Here is a 17,909-nt window from a genome sequence, read left to right on the forward strand (position 1 = left end):
TCACCTAAGTCTACAATGAGTCTGAGTTATTTTCCTTCATCAGGATGACACATGAGCTGATGTAATAAAATATTTATTTGCAGATTAATTGCAACGATTACAGGGTTTTATTGATAATAATTACTTTTTTATTACATCTGCTGCTTTATGTACACACAAAGATATTAAAGAAATAAAAGTCAAATTGAAACAACAACAATTCATTGGATATATATACATACCATTAAATAATCCCACACCGAGAAACAAATATCCTTATACTGGCCAAATGACAAGTAATTAATGATTTTGTTTGCACAATATTGTCAATACTGTCATTTTAATAATAATAATAATAATAATGATAGAGGGAAAATTAGATGCCAAATACTACAAGGAAGAGGAAAGTAGCAGTGATCTATGAAGGCAGTGAGCACAAGTGATGTTTTCCTGTCTTTTTTGATACACATAGACAGTCAGCATTTATGAATGCTGTTTTCTAAAAATTTCCCCTTATAAATGTTTAAATCCCAGTAAATGTTAGAAGTGATTTACAAAACATCTTAGTCATTAAGACAGGTCTTAAGGTGAACAACTGTTAAGAGTAGAGAGGAGGACTTTTAAGAGGCTTAAGAGTTCCTTAAACAGAGAGGACATAGAGGAGAAACTATGACTATGAATGACAGTGAGCTATTAACACGCTGCAGATTAGATGGAGCGGACATAATGTTTGAGGTTGACCTCCTCTTAGACTGCAGACAACCCATCATATTTCATGCTCCCCACTTGTGAGCAAAACCAGGGTTAAGGAAGCGTTGATCTGCTGCGCTCTGGCCATTCATGTCTGTCTCATAGAATGTACTGTAATAACTGGGCTGAATTTTACTCTGACAACTTGCGTCAACTGCTTAGAGTGAGCATTACTCCAGTTTGGTTTTCACCTTGTTTCACCTGTTCCTATTATGTTTGCAGGTAAATCTGGGCCAACAGACAGCAACCACAGAACATTGATGACAGCCGAGCATGTAGTCCCACATTAATATCATATCTCATCATAATATCAGCCATTTGTGTTTATGATCACATCATCATTTGAGACTACAAGACATCATGTCACTGTCCATTCTATGCTGTTTATATTATTAGGAACGTGTTCTCACATGTTTTTTTTCCTGTCAACCAATCACATCTCCTAAAACAATGCGTCATGCTCAGCAACGGGGTCAAACACGCCTCCCCACTAAGATCAATCTTTCAGATCTGCTCCTTCCTTAGAGTCACTCTCAGAATTTTTTTTCAGATTTTTTAGGCCAAGATAAGAGCTCTCTGAGGGGATTCTTAGAACCTTTGTGAATACAGCCCAGCCCAGCCAATAAATAAAATCAGAACTCTGTTTCTGGATTTGATTGGAATGACCCTTTAACCTGTGGTTCATAATCTTGATCTCAAATTGGTTCAGATTTATGCTATATTTGAATAGACAGCTGTTCATCGGTCGGTCTATTCAGGAACAATAGTTAGCATCACGTCCCCGTCTTTCCGTCTGACCACTACAGATAGTGCGGTGCTGCTCTGGACGGCGTCACGTACTTCCTGCGTGGTGCGGATGGGTCGGCTGTTGATGGCGATGATAACGTCATGATTGATCATTCCAGCACTGCACAGAAAACATCATCAATACATCGGTCACATTAAAAACAAACCCAACCCAGCTGTTAAATGACCTATTAGTTAACACTGTAAACAAAAGTGGTACACTTGCTGTCTCATGCATTAGAACATACGTTAGAGTATCAGGACAGAGTAGTAGTTTATCAGACAATTCAGCATTGTGATGGTGAACCGACTGCCTGTGTGTTAGGCTGCTGCTGTGTGCTGTTCAAAGCTTCAGGCTTCAATGTCACTGGAGGCGGGGTTAGACTATTAAGAATATAGACAGTCTAAAGAAAAAGAGAGAGATCCTGTCTGTACCAGGAGAAAGATGTCAGAGCTTCGCCTGTGGGAAGCACAACTATAATGAGCAGTCGGACCACAGTTCAATCTACAGCCTTGAGAAGTGCGGGATGCTCTCCACAGCTAAGGAAAAAAAATACCCAGAGGCCTCCAAATGCCAGCTCGCAGCTCTACTGTTGCATTTTGTAAAAGCCAGTGCTTAAACAAGCCCTGACTGTGCATCAGGCCGATTAGCTCCAGGTTAGGTAAGGTTTCTAATAAATTCAGGATTGTTTAGAATAAACACCTTTAATTTTTAAACTGTGGCACATATCAGGAAGGCACTGGGGGAAGTGTCTGCAACAACTTATGTATAATGTAAGCTGTTTAACTTTTATGAGGACAAAACAAAGGAGGTCCCACTTGTTTTTACTACTGACAGGAATAAAACAAATAGTCTTGTCTTTGTCACCATACATGGTTGGTCAATGGTGCATTTTTTCCAGTGTGCGCAATATATTTACTTAAAGGGACAATTCACCTCAAAATTGAATCTTTTCAATTTTTCCAGTTGGAACTATTTTCTGCCCAACTACACCCAACCCAATCGTATTATTGCACAGAAGGCAACATGTAGCATGTACCTATCTATCGATGACAACAGGCCCATAGTCACGATAGGCAGGGTACATAGGGTACAAAAACATAAATGGCGTTCTCCACGTTTGAGCCATGATGTCTCTTCCTTGAGAAGCAATATATCATAGTTTTATTTCTCTAAGCGGTTCATTGTTAAAGGGACAGTCCACATTTTTTTATTACTGTAACATAGGAAATGTTTATAAATTACAGAAAAGGAAACATTTTTTTTAAGTTTTTTTTTTTTATTAAATAACTAGTATTTTATATCACATGGTAGAAAGGAGTGTGACTTGAACCCTACCTGGATGCAGCTGTTCCAGATATTACTTCATGAATGTAAACGCCCGAACTCACGTCTGGAAATTCAGGTTCACGTTCTTTAAGATCGTGGATCAAACTAGAAATACACCGAGAGGACATGGATCACTGTCCCATCTCAAATTCAGTTTAAATTTGCCAAAGAAAATAGTTTGAAGTGTTACACCAATAAGATCTAAGTAGGACATTTGAAATTAACATTCCTTTAACACTCCAAGTATAACTACATAATTCAATCAGCCAAAATGAGATATAGAACAATATTACCACGTCAATAAAAATTGAATATCCTACATCGTTAATATATTAGTTTCAGTTTATCAGAATACAGTCAGCATTCAGGCCAATGCTAGACAGCATTAGCATTACTGCAAGGTTAGCCAAAAGCAGGCATGATGTGCGTTATCACAGTATTATAATGAAATCATTTTTAATAATCGTTTAATTTAACCCTGACTGGGGGACTGACTAATGCTGACTAGAAGAGAAGCTGGTCATAAATAATCAGACCAAAGTGTCCCTGACAAAAATGGCTAATGAAATGAGTCATTCTTCCATGATTAGAAAGGTCTTATATGTAGAATTGATGTGTATCTAAATGTGCACAAGGCTAAAAAAATCTCCATAATAAAAGACACCACATTAAAAAAAAGTCCTGACCACTGTGTTTGGACTAGAATGCTGCACGGTGCTCTATGATTCTGGAGGGAACTGACAAAGGTTTGTCAGTAGCTGGATGCACTCATAATAACTCTTACAGTAAAGTTGTGGACATTTTAACCAATATAAGAGGTGAAAACAGGACATTATTTAGACACTATGGTGCAGAACATTGACCTTTAACCCCAGCAGACCTACATCAATACATCTATTATTGCATTGATTATCTAGCTTAGTGTGAGGGCAGTCACATTCATTCTGCACTGTGGTTGTATTTTTCTAATAATAACGTCTCCATCTCATCTTTCCTTGACCTCATAGTAAACCAGGTTTAAGGACAAGTGGGTAAGAAAAGGACATAGGAGGTCCTTTTTTTCCCGCCCATATCTCCATTTTGCCACTTAGCCCTGCTTTTATAATTTAGTGGACATGTGTGGTACTGCAATGAAAAAAAATCCCCCCTTCATTACCTAGCATTATTATCTAAGCAGACCATCAGTTACTCATACAGATGTTTACTCACGATGGTGTGAGCTGCAGCATCCGGATGCCTATGAGCTTCTTTTTTTGTGGTGTATTTCCTGCAGTCAAACAAACAAATAATTGATTAACTGACTTACTGAGGCTAGATACAAACAAAGAGGATTTTCAGGTCCAATGATGACCACACACACACAAACACCTGTAAGTGCAGTAACAATTTCAATTTGGTGTTTCCCCACAGATATCACAGAAACGTACATGATCAAACATGACTTCATAAGAAAAGCAAATCTGGAGGATGATCCACATCATCAGCTCTTTATGAAACATCCAACATGTTTGAGAAACAGTCAAATAATCATACACACACTTAAGTTAATTTGGACAAATTGGGCCCAAACTCAAGCATAAAATGGTCTTTTGTGTGGCCACCCTGACTGACAGAGTGAATGTGACTGACCAGCATTCTCACCGTTGACTTGTCGGTCATAAGAGTCAGCAAGAAACTGACGTATCCTGTCCACTGGGATGGCGAAAGAGATCCCCGCTGTCACTTTGAGAGTGTTTATGCCTATTACATCTCCATCCTGTTAAACACAGAATGTGAAATTCACAGATTTCACACAAACAAAAGAGCAGAGAGAATATTTCCTCCAGTGCACAGCTCACAGTCTATTAGGCATTCTTTTCCTACAACCTCCCTCCTGCTTATTATAGTAACTTATCCGTGTTTTCACAGTGAAGGACGATTTATAAAATGCAGCGTCGGTATGGCAACTATCCTGTGTTAGAAAGGATTGCATTTTTTAGGGAAAGGAATCTGGAAGCATTAACCTTGATAAATGAATATAGCATTTGTGTGATTTTTATTCCACAGTAACAATGCAAAGTCTGCATAATCAGGCGTTGTCCTATAATATTTGGAAAGAAGGTTTAATCTTGAACCTGCGGGGGCAGACTGTAGACACTGGGTATTAAATAAAACAAAAATAATGACCTTAGTCTTGCTGTCATAAATAAAACAAGAATGATCGCCCACAAAGCAGAAAGCATAACAAATATGCAAACGGATAGTATTATCCTTTTAAACGTGATGGCACTGTAAATCCTCTCACCAAGTTGACAAGTGGTCCTCCCGAGTTGCCGTACTGTGAATGCAAAGTGCGACAAAAACATCAATTTAGGGCCAGAAACGATCAGTAAAAGTAATGTGGCTCATCACTTGCTCACATTTATGATGGCATCAGTTTGGATGTAGTCCATGTCAGAATCCTTAAAGCCCAGCTCCAGGCCGTGGCGATGGGCGGTGCTGACGATCCCGGTGGTGACAGTGTTCTGAAGGGAGAAGGGGCTTCCCACCGCTACCACAAACTCGCCTGGACGCAGGTCTGAGGACCGGCCGAGGTGCAGCACACGCAGGGGACCCTGCACAGAAGAAGTAAAAGTGACGGAGGTGTCCCACTCCACAACAACACCCCCCGTACACCACAAAGTGAGAAGCAATTCAGTCAATGTGAACTAGACTCGATTCTTCTATTCTACTAGAATAGAGGGCTAATAAGGCTAGAGATCTGGGAACTCTGTCACTCAGAGCTGTGTCTATTCTCTTCATTGTCCCCACAAAAGTCCAGAAGAAAGTTTAGTATAGTTGAGTATAGAAATCAGAAACTAATACAGTATGCTCACAAATCATCATCAGGCTACTTTTCTGATTACATAAGAACACAAAGAACAGAATGATAGCTTTCTAATATCACAAACTGACATCAGTACCAGCCTTAAAAAACACAATACTACTCAGATAGTAATGGATACTAACATCAGATTAATGGGGCACTGCATCTTTTGCACAAAATAAGCCATTTTTAGTAGGTCCAGATATTCACACATGCTCAATCAGACATTATCTTTTAGACTTTATACTAAGTGTCAACAGGTTAAAGATTTGTTAATATCCAGTGTAACTGAATCAGAGTTTATTTTTTCAAAAATTCAATAATATCTCAGCTCAAAGGAACACAGTGCCTGTCTATCTTTGTTCTGTGTCTTTGTTTCTGCCTGGTTTCTATTCAGTTAATTGTGATTTTAAGTTTAATGTTTTTGATTTTTCATCCTTGAACTCTGAATCATAACAGTGATTTTCTATGGATTTTGTTTCCCCCCTCATTGCTACTCCTACCTGTCAATTTGAATTTGCAGAAAGAGGTGGAGTTAGATCAGTGATCGCTGTTATGCTGCATCTGACTCTCTGTCACTTTTTGTGCCTTTCTGTGGTGCATCTGCTGGTTAAGGGCAGAACTTGCCACTATGGTAACCAAGAAAATGATGGAGAAGATTGTGGCAGATGGGAGCAGCTTTCCTTATAGCACTTCCTCCCTGTTTGAGGACAGTTCCATCACCTTTAGAGCAGTCAGATCCAGTGATGCCTCTAGTTTACTTCTTAAAGTCGTCTTGTATTCAGATCAGTGCTAAAAATGTTAATCATGCGCTCCACGCTGAGTGGAGTCTGACTGAAGTGGTTGGGAGGGGAGCCCCCACTGCCATACAAAGCAGCACAGTGTGTATGAGCATGTCTGAGCAGCGACATGTTTTATTCAAATCGACACACACACACACAAATATAGAAATATACAAAAAGTAGCTGGGGCTTTGAATTTACGAGACATGACCAAATACCACCCCAGAGGAATTCAGATGACAAATTGACCATGTTAAGGAACAGAGTCTTATTTTGGTGGCCATAGGCCCTTGATGATTTTCTCTGTGGAATATGCTGCTCAGCTTTGTGCACAGGATTAATGCACTTTGATGTTAGCCTCTGATGACAAGCTGCCAAGGCCAGAGGAAAGAAACACAGGACTGAATTTAGCACAAAACCCTCAGGGGGCCGAAGGGCGGGGAAAAAAAAAAAACAAAAAACAGGGTGCTCACATCCGGCTCGATTTTGATGAGGGCCATGTCGATCTTCTGATCCACGTCCTTGACCACTGCATCATACTCCATGCCGCTTTTCAGCTCAACTTTTATCCGCTGTTTGTTGGTCAGCACATGAGCGTTGGTGACGATCCAGCCATCCTCAGACACTACGAAGCCTGAGCCAGTGGACACAGAGACCTCCTCGTTGGAAAATGGCACTCTTGGGGGAGAAAAAAAGGGGATGAAATCAGTGTGTGTCTTTAAGAACATCAAGGTTCATTGTTGCTTTTACCTTTGGAAAAGCTCCAGATGCACCACAGCTGGGACAATCTTATCCACCACGTCTGCTATGAAGTTAAACTTGTAGCGCATACTTCCTGGATGCTGCACTCCTATCAGGATGCAAGACAGGAGACAATAAATCACTAGACTCAGTCTGTTGTTGCAGGAGCTTCCATAACAGTGGAAGTGTTCTTCTGATGGTGCATTCATTGCCTAAATAAATCAATGACAAAGTGAAATAATTCAGATTAATTCCTTTGATTGGGTTGGAAAAAATGTTGATGTTTTAGTTCATATTTATGCAGAAATATAGAAATTTCAACAGGATTCACACACTTTCAAGCAGCACTGTATATCATCATCAGTGCTGTGTGTGAGACATTGAATCACCATGTCCATTGTCACCATGAGACCATGAGAGAGATTCCAAGCTTTTAGTGTTTTCAGCAGAAAATAGGCTGAATGTTGAGAGGTTAAGTGAAACTAAAACGTTGAATCAAATGTGTGCTGCATTCTTCTGATGGCTGACACATTTGGCGCGGCCATGCAGTGTAACAGAGGGCTGCGTTTACCCTGCCAGCACAGAGCATACTGTAGATTTGTATGTAGAGCTCTCTGACAAGCTAAAAAAACAGCTGGTATTCTGCCAAAGTAGCTCTTGGCAAAACTGTCATATTGTTTTGCATATAGGGCTGCTTCTGCACTGACAAGTTGGTTTGTGTAACTTTGTAAACACGGCATCAGTCAGAGAATGTGGAGGCAGAAGAGGAGGACTTAGGAAGCGGCAGGTTTGAGTCAAACTCATCTTGGGTCAAAAGCCTGAATATGATTCTAACTAGGTGGCAGTGGCTTAGTAGAGTGGGTCATCCAATAACCAGAAGGTTGGCAGTTCAAACCCGGCTTCTCCCTTATCTTTGTCATGTGTTCTTGTCCTTTACCCACATTGCCTCCAGCATACTCATTGCTGTATCAATGAATTTGCAGTGGTCAGAAAGGCTGTAGGCACACATTGGAAGCCCTGGGGAGCTGTAGCTATATGTGTACATGTGTAGTTTACAGAATGTGGCGTGAAGGTGCCTCAATGTAAGCACTTTGTGATGTAAGTGCCCAGCAAAAAAGTGCTGTATAGGACCAATGCATTACTATTACTATTATTCTTAGTATGTGCTGTTGTTCCAGTCTGATCTTTGTTTTAATGACAAGGGTTTTTTTTGCCAGTATGTCTGCGAAACCAAAGAAATCATTGCTCCTCTGAGAGCTTTAATGGCACTCTGAGGAGCAAAGATGTGTTGCTACTTGCCTGATGAGTGTGTTCTGAATACAAGACGGTGGAAATACTGAAAAGTGGAGTCATATGCATGATGGGTTGACTTTTACACCTCTGTTTAAAATAAAAGCATTTTATTGGCAAGTAAAACACAAGCTTTGGTCTTCAAAAAGGACCATGTGATATTTAGGATAATAACATAATGTCATATTATTGAACCAATCTTCTCTCTGTTTTCTGTAGTATCGTATCATTGTGTTTTGTTTGAGATACAATAAATGAAAGTTTAGCTGCAGCACCTGCTCTGAGTGTAAGGACAGGCTGTACTGTATGTGCCTCAACAGGCATACAGCACTTTTATTTGAATGGCTGCTGAAAATGCTGTGCAGCTGATTAGGGAGATTTGGAGCAGATGTGCAGGTGGGTGAAGGAGCTGATTCAGTGATGACAACTGCAGGGCAATAAAGGACTACAGGGATGTGTAGCAGGACACGTATCTACCATATATCAACACCTACCATAGCTGATAAATCACACTTCACCAACGTAAGCCATATGTAAATAGTCTGCACTGATAGCTTTTGTTCCCCATTAGGAGCTACATCAGGTTCAGTGTCTTGCCCAACAAGTACACTTGCCAATCAGAGTCAATCAACCATTGACAGTAAAAACTATGGACAGAGCTTCCGTGACGTCACCCGTTTGTTTCTGAAGAGCCGTTCTGAGGCTCGGTGGGAGGTTCCAGGACGTTGATGACCGCCGCCATGTTGGCAGCGTCACGTCCACCAAAACTCCAAATATGGACAAAGAGGGGGAGCACGAGCGGGGTTTAGGGGGGCGGGCGATCGTGGAAGCAGGAAACTCACGCTGTGATACGTCAACTGTCTGTCACTCAAGCGGCAACGCCCATAATTAGGCGTAATTTTAAGTCAGAATACAATTGAAACGAGTGAGTTGTAAAAAAATTCACCCCCCCTACAATTGACACTAGAAGAGAACCTATCATCTGAGACCAGAGTGGTTTTTTCTACCAGGCTGTAAACATGTTTTTTTCTGCTGTGAAATCGGCCATTTTAACATGGGAGTCTATGGGAAATGACTCGCTTTTGGAGCCAACCCCCAGCTGTTGCAGCGTGAATTACAAGTTTTGACACTTCCGCATGGGCTTCAACTTTGAGCCCCGAAGGTTGCCGCTTGCAATCAACAAACCGCCTGCTGTAAGACCTGAGTCACAGCTGCTGGTGTGTTATGCTGGCGGGAAGGGACCTGAGTGTCTGTTGACAGCATTAGTTCAGGTGAGACTAAAGCCGGGCATACACTGTGGGTTTTTTGGTCCAATTTTGACCCGAATTTTGAGTTGTACGATTTTTTTGGGTGGGGCTGAATTTCAGCTTTGTTGTGCATCTTTAATCGCACAGTGTACTGGTGTTCACGAGAATGCGCACAAATGGCGATCGGATGATTGGTTGAATTTCTGACATGTTTGATATTTTTGTCGCCTCTCGTGAGAGAGACCTGAAGGCTGTTCCCCCACTGCGCATGTGTTTGCCGAACACGCTCAACGTCACTGCGCCTACACGCAGAAGATAACAAACATGGCAGCACCCACACGGCGTTGGAAAGAATTGATGGAGGCTATGTTTGATGAGCTGGGGCAACAACACGCAAACACAACACTGACTGATTCTGATTGACTTAGCTGCGGGGATTGTTGGAAAGGTCAGGTTGTGTCGTTTTTGTGAGTCACCTAGAGGATCGATGAATACTTCCAATGATATTAAATGGGGAGGAGGAGGTATCAGTTTGTCTGTCAGGTTCTTTCAAACCAGCTAAAGCCTGTAGTTGTGAAAGTGAATATAAAACACATGGTAGCAACATTAGCAACTGGCTAATCTAATGAGCTAACATGACTACTGCATTTTATGCTACATTAAATTCACAGATAATCATGGCTTCTGACAACAGTACAGTGTTTCCAGAATTCAAAATTATTGGCTCAGAAATTTGTTTTGTGAATGCAATATGCTTCCTAATGTCCAAACACACACACGCACACATTTGTGTCCAGTTCAGCTAAGCAACAAAATCCCGGTTGCACTCTCTACTAATAAAAACAAAAACAAAATCAGCATTTAGTTGAACTCATCCTTTAATGGAGATTAGGGAAAAGTCAACCATCTTAAACTTACTGCTACCTACCAGAGCAGAGAAGGTGAAATAAGGACAGTGTGGCCCTGTGACATGTAGATAGCAGTGTGTGTGTCGAGTGGCTGTCAGTACATTTCATCACCTTCCGCTGCTGCTCAGTAACCACGGTGATCAAGAAACAGACAAGCCAGAAATGTTGGCATATCTTCAGCTACTCTGTCTGAATGACGTGTGTGTGTGTGTGTGTGTGTGTGTGTGTGTGTGTGTAAGGAAGCGCTTCCACCATAATACTAAACAGAAATTGCTCATTTTTACCGAGGAGTTCCTGGAGGACCACAAGTTGAACTGTATTGTAGACGTGGCAACTTCCTCACATTTCAAATGAATCACTCTTTAATGTTATCATTTGTGTAATGTAGCAGCAAGCACATAGCAACATAGTTTGAATCCATGTTTTACATTTCGCTACATGCAACTGTCTAAAGAGCTTATACCTAGATTTATATGGATTTATATGGTCAGTCACTTTTTTGCACTGATTGGCTGTCAGACTTTAGGGGGTGTGGGCTGATCCTTCACCATTATACTATAAAGACACATTATGGTTTTTGACATGGAAAATCTCAGATGACCACTGAAGAAATGTGTGTTGCTACAACATGACGCTCCAGCCCAGTTTTGTACCAATGCCTGTCTTCAATCCATAAACTGAAACCACAGACTGGAAACAGCAGTGGCACGGCTCGATCTTATTGTGGAATCTCTAGCTAACAGCTAGCGCCTGCTAACCAAAGTGTATATTCATACTCAAAAGTTGCATTTTGTCTGTAACACTGAGCCTCAAAGCTACTTTTCAGAAAACATATGAATGAAAGACACCACATACAAGTTTATGTAAAAAGCAAGTCCAGTGCAAGTAAAACAAAATTGTTAAAAAATGTGAAAACATGGTGACATTCTGCTTGAAAAATACTAAAATATTGTAATATTAAAAATCATGTATTTCTACAAATTTAGACAAATTTACTTTGTTATAAATAAAGATAAATATAAAACAAAAACGTACATCCTAAATTTATAATTGAAATTAAATATTAATACCCATATTGTATATTAGGCCGAAAACACTATAAAAATGTTGTTTAACTGTGTTTTTGTTATCTCTGTTGCAGATATGCTTAAATATTTTACACTGAGCAAATGAGTTTCACATTAAAAAATGTAACAACAGTTTAAAGATGCTGATTTTAAAAAGCGGAAACAACAAAGGTAAATAAAAAAAGAGAAGATTTCAGTATTTTTTGGCTGAATAATCAAAGACGGTCTGCTCACTCTCTGTTTCCTGTTGGGGGAAATTAGTGTGCGGCCTTATAAATGAGTCAATTTGTAACACCGTCTCCAGTTGTTATGTGACATAAATTGTGTCTGACAGACACCGGACGCTAGAGTTTCCTGTGGACAAACAGGGTAAAACCTAATTAGCTGGGAATGGATTACTAACTCTGCCACCTCTGCCCTATGATTTATATTGTTCTGGTCACCATAAAGGAGGTCACATTTCTATGATGAAGGGCTATATTTAATCCTCCCTTGTCTGGGATTTTCCATCTTCTAGCTGCTATTCATTCTCCCTTTCATGCTCTCTTTTCCATTGTTAAGCTTCTGCAGAATCCTGCCTGTAAAATAAAGCAGCGGGAGGTCTTAATGCACGACGCATTCTCACCTCTGAGGATGAGAAGCTGCACATTATGAAAATAGATATGACCGGATGGCAAAATGAAAAGGATAGACCGTAGCTGTGCATGAGATTCCCTCAGGAGGATTAAACACCATCAGCAAGAACTCATACTGCATTTCTTTTGTCTTGTTGCTCCATGCTGTGCATGAATATGTGCAATATATAACAGAGGACATTTCCAGATATATATATATATATATATATATATATATATATATATATATATTATTTGACTGTATCATTTCAGTCTGTACAAAGGCCTATTAGCTTTTCCATTGGAATCATAAGGGTCATAAGGGTTCTTCATGGAGAACACAGGAGCAGGTGGTGTTCGAATGGTCTCAGTAAAGATAACTTTTTTAATGAGTCCATTTTAAGTAGCTTATTATAACTTTTTCTAACATAGCATTTTATCTTAACATTATATTTTAAATACATATTTTATTTTATTTTTATTCTAACATTAAAATTCTTGATGACTTGAAGACCACTGGAATTCAAACAATTAAAGATTCACACAAGTAAAGTTATTTATATGGCTTTAACCCTTTGGTGATCTAAATGGACTTTGAATGTTCACATGTATTATTTAGAAATCGCTCTGTTTTCTTGCCATGCTTCCTGACATTATTATGGCTCACCTGTATATCCTTGTTGCTCACTACTCTGTGCCATTATTTTTGTTTTAACTATTCTCTGTGTTTGGACTTTGCTTGCATCCTTTTGTATGTTTTTGGATTTGCTCTAACTCTGTTGTTTGTAATCTGGATCGTGGACTTTATTTGGTAGATCATTATCTTGCAACTGAGTCATTTTCTGGTCTCTAGTGATCACAAAAACAGTTCTTCTATTTAAGTTTATTTTAGTTCCTCTATTTAAATATGTATAGAGTAAATCTTTTATCCAAAACATTATCATACTGATAGTTTCTGTCCAATCCTCGATGTGTTGTAGAAATATGTGGCTACATTACACTTTCCAAGCCTCATCTGTTTGATTTAAGTATTTCATTTTTGTGCATTTTGCTTTGATTGAAAGTTGCCAGAGGAGAGAGGCAGGAGAATTAGAAGCAGAGAGATGGTGATATGACGAAAGGCCTGCAGGTGGGAATCAGCTGCTGGAATGAGGACCAGCTTCAACAGGTGAGCCATCTGGGCAATGTTTGACCTTTATCTTGACTCCCCCCCCCCAGTTTTCAGCCATGTTCTTATGATTTTTTTATTATTTGTGACATCATTTTTTTGTTTGAAACAAAGAACAGATGCCTTTTTTCCTATTAAGTGGCAAACAAATTAAAAAACATGAACTGACACAGATCTTACAAGCTAGGTGTTTCCATGAGTTGCATACGTTACTTGTTACAGCCTGCAGGTTTTTGTGGCAATACATAAACACATGTCAATTCTAACATTTTGCATGTGTCTCTTGGCAGCTGCAGAAATCTGGTTAGAGGCTATGACATGCACCATGTCATGTTGTTGAAAACGTTTGCGGATTAGGAGAAATCATTATTATTATTTATTTGTTAATGTAATAAAAATATTTTTAAGAAACAATAGTAACGCCACCTTTTGCAATGATAACATAATAAGTTATGTTATTTTATTGTTGATGCCATAAAAGAAAAGAAGTCCAACTCACCTGAGTCACACTGCCCCCTCTGGATCAAAATGACCGGGGGGGCCTCTTCCAGTTCGGCTCTCCTGTTCTCAGCCTGCAGCCGGCAGATGCTGGGATACGTCCTGCCGTCGCTGCCGCACACCGGACCGGAGGAGGCGCACACGCACACGCTGCGCAGCGCACTGGCCTTGCCAGGGACGGAGTCGCACCTCAGCCCTTCCCCGCAGGATAAGCCGCTCCGCTCCCCGCACACTTCACCCTCCCCGGCCGCGCACACCACACAGCACCCGCACGCGTCCTTCACCTGTCCGTAGTAACAGGCGCGCGGCGGGACGGGGCATTGAGGGGATGCGCAAACTTGTGGGCAAGTCTGTCTGTTCCTCAGCAGGCCTGCGTAAACTGCGGAGAACAGGAGGGCGAAGTACGCTACGAACTTCATCGTGACCCTCAGTCGGTGCACAGTGTCCCTCTGCCTATGCGCTCTGCAGGTGTAACACGCGAAGACAACCCGCTGCCTGCTGCTTTCACTGCTCACAGGTATATGGCTTAAGGCCAGTAATTATCCAGTAGCAGCATGCTGTGCCTGGATTCGCGCTCCTGTGCGCCCGAATGTCAGACTACTGTAACCACTGTGGAATGCAGCTGAATCAGGGTTGTGGTTTTTATGTCTCTTCCCCCTCTCATGCAGTTCTGGTAGGGTAAAATATTTTCCTTTAAGTGTGTGGTTTATAGTTAAACCCCTGGCATTTAAAGTAACATGAACAACTGTAGTATGCCTTTATTATTTTGATTAACACACTCACTGGACGCCATCTTGGTAACTATTGGTGGAGCCATTGGGCAAAGTCTTGCAGTTACATATTTTTTTTTTACCATGTCAGCATGTTTGGCACTGTTCCATTTCAAACCAACTTTTTAAGCAAACAGCAGTTGATGTATATATATTTGCAACTGCAATATATATACAACAAGGTGCTAGCTGTGCCACTGTGAGCTTATCTAGCTGTAGAGCTAAACCGCTAAATTCAGTAAGCTAATGAGCCGAAACTTCAAGTTAATTTGACACTATATAACTGCATCGCCATCATAAGTGTAATTTTTTGCCAACATGTGTCATGGTTCTTAGGCGGAATGATGTTTTATTTTGAAAATATCTGGTTCTTAGTTTGACTTCCTGTTTTATTTTGGTACTTTTGTGGCTGCCTACTCCACTCTCATTAGTTTCACCTGTGTGTTGTTTCCTCCCGTTACCTCTCGGTTTAGTCCTGTTAGTACGCATTCTCTGCTCGTTTAACCCTTTAATATCACCTACCTGATTCCTGCTTCTGTCATATCGTCCCAGGTTTGTTCTCTGATTACCTTTTTTTTAGGTTTGGGATCCATTTTGCATAATTAAGACCAGCCTGAAGTGTTTAACGCCACTGCATGCTTTCTTTATTTCATTAAGCACAAAGCAATATGGATGACTTGGACTTTAGCTGACACTGATGTGGAAAGTGCAAAATACGTTTGGAGTACTTTTAAGAATCAAGTAGTTATCAGTTAGACTTTTAAGTTTCTGTTTGTGCTTAACGTATGAGTGGCGTTCAAGATGCAAGTTGGCTTCTTTGCTCTTACTCATTCAGCCCTTGAACCTCTTTGTTTTGGCTGTAATTAAGTGTCTGCTCTTGTTATGGCTGAAAGAATAGCTGTGCATCGATCAGAGGCCTTCTAACCTAAATTGCACCTGTGGAGGGCAGCGCCTGTGTTTGATCCACACGGACCCCATTTGATGCTGTTTTTTTTTAAACACACTCTGTGGGATTCCACTCATGTTATCTTTTAGGGGCCTCTGATTCAGAAACAAAGGCTGAGGAGTTTGATCGTCTGCTAATTCGAACTGATCAATACACTGGACATTTACAGGAACTGATTTCAAAGCAGCATGTTGATGAACACTGAATGAGAGTAGGTGATTAACTGATGATCGAATGTACCAACCTGTAAATGTGAATCTATGACACAACTGATCATATAATCTCTGCATCTTTTGTCAGAAGAGTGGACGCAGCGCCTTTCAGGTCGTCCATCCATTCAACACACATGAGTTTCTGGAGAGACTACAGCGCCTGCAAACAGGTAAATACACTTACTCTGATAAACACGAGGAAGGTAAACATTTCCTTTATCTTATACAAATGCTGAATTAAAACTGCAAATTAAACAAGCAGTTTATGGGAATGTGTGTTAAAGGTGGGCAGAAAAAGGCATGTACTCGCACAAAAAAAGGGGTTATAGGGCAAACTCCCATCTGCCATAAGCCTATCTGGCATTTCTGAGTCATTTCCAAGCTCATGACCACATGAGGGTGCAAAATAGAGGTTGTTTGAATTAGCTTAATCATTCTTGTATATGACATATACTCCCAATAATGTAAAAGAAATCAAGTTTAATCATATAACATAATGTTTGCATATAAGAATTTGAGCATTACAATTGTTTTCTGGTGGGGGCACCACTTTTCGGGGTGGTCAGTAACTTCTACAGTTCCTTTAGGAAAAGTCTGATTATTCAATGTGTGTGTCTGTGTTTGTTCAAACTTCAAAATTCAAAATCTAGAAAATGAATTGGCTGTTGTCAGAGGTTTCCATGTATGCAGCGATTTAACCCATTATAGTACACCAGGAGAAGAGAGTGTGGAGCTGATGGCAAACAGTGGTTAGTTATGTACAGTATGTGTGTGTGGATGTAACTTACAAATCGGTACACTTTTTTGTCAGTAGATTGCCTCTGCTGTTAGCCACTACTTTGCTACCGTTGTTTGTTTCCTTGTGTGAAAAAATATTGAAAGAAAATGAAATTACTCAGCAGATTTTGGCTACTTCATCTAGAAGTTGTCACATTAAGACCTCCCACTTACATTGAGCCCACTTTCAGTCTCTGGAGATCTCCCATCGATCAGCTCAATTTATCTCTCTCTCTGTTTGCATTTAAAGAAACAATCTCATAATGCCAAAGTGAACTGTTATTTAAGAAGTGCAACACCTAGCTCGAGCACTGTTCAAATGATATGTGATGTGTCTAAAACTGAACTGTTCGACTCTTGGTGCTCTCCTGAATGCGCCACTCAATAGTTTTTAAATGACTCTATTTATTTTGTGTTGATTGGAAGACATAGATTGTCCATCTGTGTATTTATTTTCTCATCAGCGTGGTCAGTGACACTGTGATTGCACACAGTTTGAGAGCGAGAGATCTTGATAATAGCTCGATAGACTCTGACAGGGCAGCCGGGCTCAGTGTAGCAGCTTCAGCTTCTCTGTGACTCTCTCAGTAATGTGCAGTGCTTCTTCATGTGGAAAAGTGGAAATGAAATGCAGCCCATATAAACGATTTGGACTCACGATGAAGCTAAAAATTCAAAAGTAAATGGAGTCAAAGAAGGTTGATGTCATGAATGAGATATTATTAGAGTAGAAATTAATCATACTGCTGCCTTATGACAGATTCATATTGAGTATATGTTTCGTATTGAAGTATGCAGCATAGTTTGTGCCACCAGGAGCCAGTGTTAAAATATGAAGACTATCTGGGACATAGACTGCTATTGTCTACCTACTATTGTTGGACGGAGTGAATAATGTATAGGTGCATTCTCTATGTGTTCATGGGGCAGGAATCCATCACATTGGTAGCCAAATATGGCGAGAACCATATTAAGAATTTGTTTGTTTAGGACAAATGTTTGTGGCTGTATTGGTCCCATGATTGGATTATGTTGCGCTATAGGTACACATGTTCGATTAACATTTAAATGTAACCATGTGTTATATCTGGGGGATATATTATTGACCAAAATTGGATTTTTTTTCACAAGTACTTTTGCACTCTACTAAGGTAAACTGCTGCAGTAACCCCTGTTGCAGAAGACAAATCTTTCTTTTT

General features: G+C 40.2%; 1 protein-coding gene across 1 annotated transcript; it reads right to left on the minus strand.

Moving 5' to 3' along the window:
• Positions 1 to 461: 461 nt before the first annotated feature.
• htra4 (HtrA serine peptidase 4) lies at positions 462 to 14,457 on the minus strand. Its single transcript, XM_028414088.1, has 9 exons — positions 14,007 to 14,457; positions 7,223 to 7,322; positions 6,946 to 7,150; positions 5,245 to 5,439; positions 5,130 to 5,162; positions 4,487 to 4,601; positions 4,055 to 4,112; positions 2,855 to 2,950; positions 462 to 1,636 (listed from the first exon to the last, which is right to left on the minus strand). Exons 1-9 carry the CDS (start codon positions 14,422 to 14,424, stop codon positions 1,480 to 1,482), a joined length of 1,377 nt encoding a protein of 458 aa, XP_028269889.1. The 5' UTR covers positions 14,425 to 14,457; the 3' UTR covers positions 462 to 1,479.
• Between the last annotated feature and the right edge of the window lie 3,452 nt (positions 14,458 to 17,909).

The sequence above is a fragment of the Parambassis ranga genome, chromosome 9, assembly GCF_900634625.1.
Source record: "Parambassis ranga chromosome 9, fParRan2.1, whole genome shotgun sequence".
Lineage (NCBI taxonomy): Eukaryota > Metazoa > Chordata > Actinopteri > Ambassidae > Parambassis > Parambassis ranga.

What these genes read in the sequence shown, in the direction of transcription:
- htra4 (XM_028414088.1), bottom strand. Translation starts at nt 14,424, where the DNA reads ATGAAGTTCGTAGCGTACTTCGCCCTCCTGTTCTCCGCAGTTTACGCA. An exon ending in TTATGACCGACAAGTCAACG is followed by an intron (nt 4,113 to 4,486) that starts GTGAGAATGCTG and finishes GTTTGACTGCAG; the next exon opens with GAAATACACCACAAAAAAAG. An exon ending in TCTGGAACAGCTGCATCCAG is followed by an intron (nt 1,637 to 2,854) that starts GTAGGGTTCAAG and finishes TTTTCTGTGCAG; the next exon opens with TGCTGGAATGATCAATCATG.